The 2691-nt window shown below is 46.7% G+C and overlaps 1 protein-coding gene across 1 annotated transcript; it reads left to right on the plus strand.

Moving 5' to 3' along the window:
• Positions 1-7: 7 nt before the first annotated feature.
• LOC111819450 (melanoma-associated antigen B3-like) lies at positions 8-598 on the plus strand (the record flags this gene model as incomplete). Its single annotated transcript, XM_023725898.1, is given in 1 exon segment — positions 8-598. A coding segment is annotated over 1 exon segment (591 nt), but the record flags the coding sequence as incomplete, so codon positions are not given.
• Positions 599-2691: the final 2093 nt, after the last annotated feature.

Raw genomic sequence — 2691 nt, forward strand, 5'->3', positions numbered from 1 at the left:
GATCCTGAGGAGAGCCTCTGAGCACATGGAGGTGGTCTTTGACCTTGACATGAAGGAAGTCGCCTCCTAAGGTCAATCCTATGCCCTTGTCAGCAAATTGGAGATCACCAAGGAAGAGAATCTGACTGGTGGCAGAGGGTTTCAAAAGAACAGGCTCCTGATGACTCCCCTGGACATGATCTATACGAATGGCAACTGGGCCACCGAGGAGGAGATGTGGGAATTCCTGAAAGTGCTGGGGATCTACGATGGGAAGAGACACTTCATCTTTGGGGAGCCCAGGAAGCTCATCACCAAAGATTTGGTTCAAGAAAAGTACCTGGAGTACCAGCAGGTGCCCAACAGTGATCCTCCACGCTACGAATTCCTGTGGAGTCCCAGAGCCCAAGCTGAAGCCGCCAAGACAAAAGTCCCGGACTTTTTGGACAAGATCAAGCATACCAACTCCGGTGCCTTCCAAGCCCCCTATGAAGAAACTTGGAGAATTGAGGAAGAGAGTGGTGCAGGTGGAGAATGGGCTGGGGCTTGTGATAATGTCAGGGCAGGTCCAGTTTCAGGGGGAAAGCCAGCAGGTTCTCTCACCCCTAGTGAAGTCTGAGGCAGATGCTTCACTTTGTTGTTGAAAATGGCTGTTAACCTTCTAAGTAATGGAGGCGAGGTGGGGCTGGAGGGAGCCCGTGAGTGTCTTCTGCTATACATGAGTAGCTGGAAGATTTTATTTTTTGTATTTTTCAAATGTTGCTCCATTTAATTGAAGGTTTATTTAGAGTCAGAATCTCAATCCACCGTTATACATTTATTGGTGTTTTCAGATTTAGGAGTAAGAGTTTTGTGTTGTGTAAAACAAACGGAAAATCCTTGAATCTTTTTCTGTAATCCAGAACTAGTTAACGTGGTATGGAAATAGGGAAATCTTTGGAAATATTAAAGACGTCCACAACAATAAGTTGGGATCACAAAACAGAGGTTGAAAAATATAAAAGGTGGTCAATTCTTGGTTTCCCTTATTCCTTTTGGTAGAAGTAAAACATACAATTGCCTGGATTTGTTTAGCTTATTCAAGAATGTGGGAGAAAATAAATTGCGATGATTTGACCTCTTTTTCTCTGGCTCTTATTTTCCCCAAACAGTAATTGTACATCTGCTCCTTGGAAGGCTTCATGCCACTACTGGGGACATTTAGGCAAAGGTGTCGCAGCCCCTGTGCATAGATTTTAGAGTCTAAGAGCAGCTATGAAATGAGGAGGTGGAGATACTCTCCAAGACCTAAGGACTAGTAGAAAAGGAGTGAGCACTTCAGGGATCCCTTTTGTGTAAATGCCTTGAGGCAGGGCAGTTTGGGGTCTTGGGAAACTTTGATCTCTCAGTAGGACGGAATTATAAATTAGGATACAAGAGATAGGGAAGGGTATGGGCTGAGTGAGGGGATGACTGTTAGGTACTGGGTGAGAGGGTCTTATTAAGGTTGTGGGATAGGTGCCCAGGGTCAGACACTCCCGTGGTGTACGTGTCTCAGAGTCTAGATGCTGAGCATGAGATGAAGATCAGAGATTCACAGTGACTCCTCCAAAAAGATCAGCCCCCTGAAAAGATCAGGGGCTCACAAAATTAGCACTTCCAGTTCCTTCCCTGTAGAAACTAAATCTTTTAGAACAAATTTACATAAAAGTCTAAGTCTGAGTGGTAAAAAGAAGGACTAGATCAGCATTTATTTTCTCTGACAGCCCACAACTTGTCCTGGGCCCCCTGCCTTGTGCTTCAGCTTTTCCATCTCACATCACTGCTCACTCTGGGACAGGCACCCAGTTTCTGCATCGTTTGCAGTAGGGAAACTGCTCAGGGGTTTGCAGGGATGTGGCATTTTCCAGGAAGCCTTTAATTAAAGAAACAGGAGCCAATGTAAGGACACTCCATGTGGGGAACTGAAATCCCAGAATATACGGGGTCACGTACAGGCTTGTGTCTGCTCTTGGACATAGAGGCCTCCAGACAGGGCTGTCAGTGTGAATATTCCCTCAGTTATAGTTCAGGGCTCCAAAGGACATGAGAGCATTGGTTTAAGAGGGTAAATTCAGGTCAGAAGACATAGAAGACCCAGGGTCTGTCAGTAGTCAAGTTGAATATCCTGAATGAGGATTGAGGGCACACCCCAGCCCTCAACAGAGAGGGTTCTACAGAGTCTGAATATGGAGGTTATCCATGGGAGGGACCAGACATGGGTAACCTGATGTGACATTCCCTGACTTCCTCCTCTGGGGCCTCAGGGCGGTGAGAGCCTTGATCTGAGGCTGTGGAACACACGTCAGTATAGAGAAGCAACTCAGGCTCTGTCAGAAATATAGGATGGAACCCTGAGTGAGTTCTGTGGTGATCACTGATCCCAAAACAGTGGGTTGAGATGGACCTGAGCCCTGCTAGAAGCCCTGGGAGGCGTTGGTGAGGGCCTTGGTCTGAGGGGTGGCTTGAGGTGAGCAAAACCAGGAGTCCCAGGACTGGCCAGGAATCAAGGTAAAGACCCTGAGTGAGGATTGAGGGAAACTTCCACCATCAGAACTGAAGAGATCACAAAAAGCCCTGTCCTACTGGCATCACTGAGATACTTGGGCATTGTTAACATAATGAAGCTTACTCATTTCCTCTTATGTTGCCACAGAGGGTTGAGGGATTTGATGTAAGGGGGATGACCTAAGG

This window comes from Trichechus manatus, unplaced genomic scaffold (genome assembly GCF_000243295.1).
Source record: "Trichechus manatus latirostris isolate Lorelei unplaced genomic scaffold, TriManLat1.0 scaffold03553, whole genome shotgun sequence".
Classification (NCBI taxonomy): domain Eukaryota; kingdom Metazoa; phylum Chordata; class Mammalia; order Sirenia; family Trichechidae; genus Trichechus; species Trichechus manatus.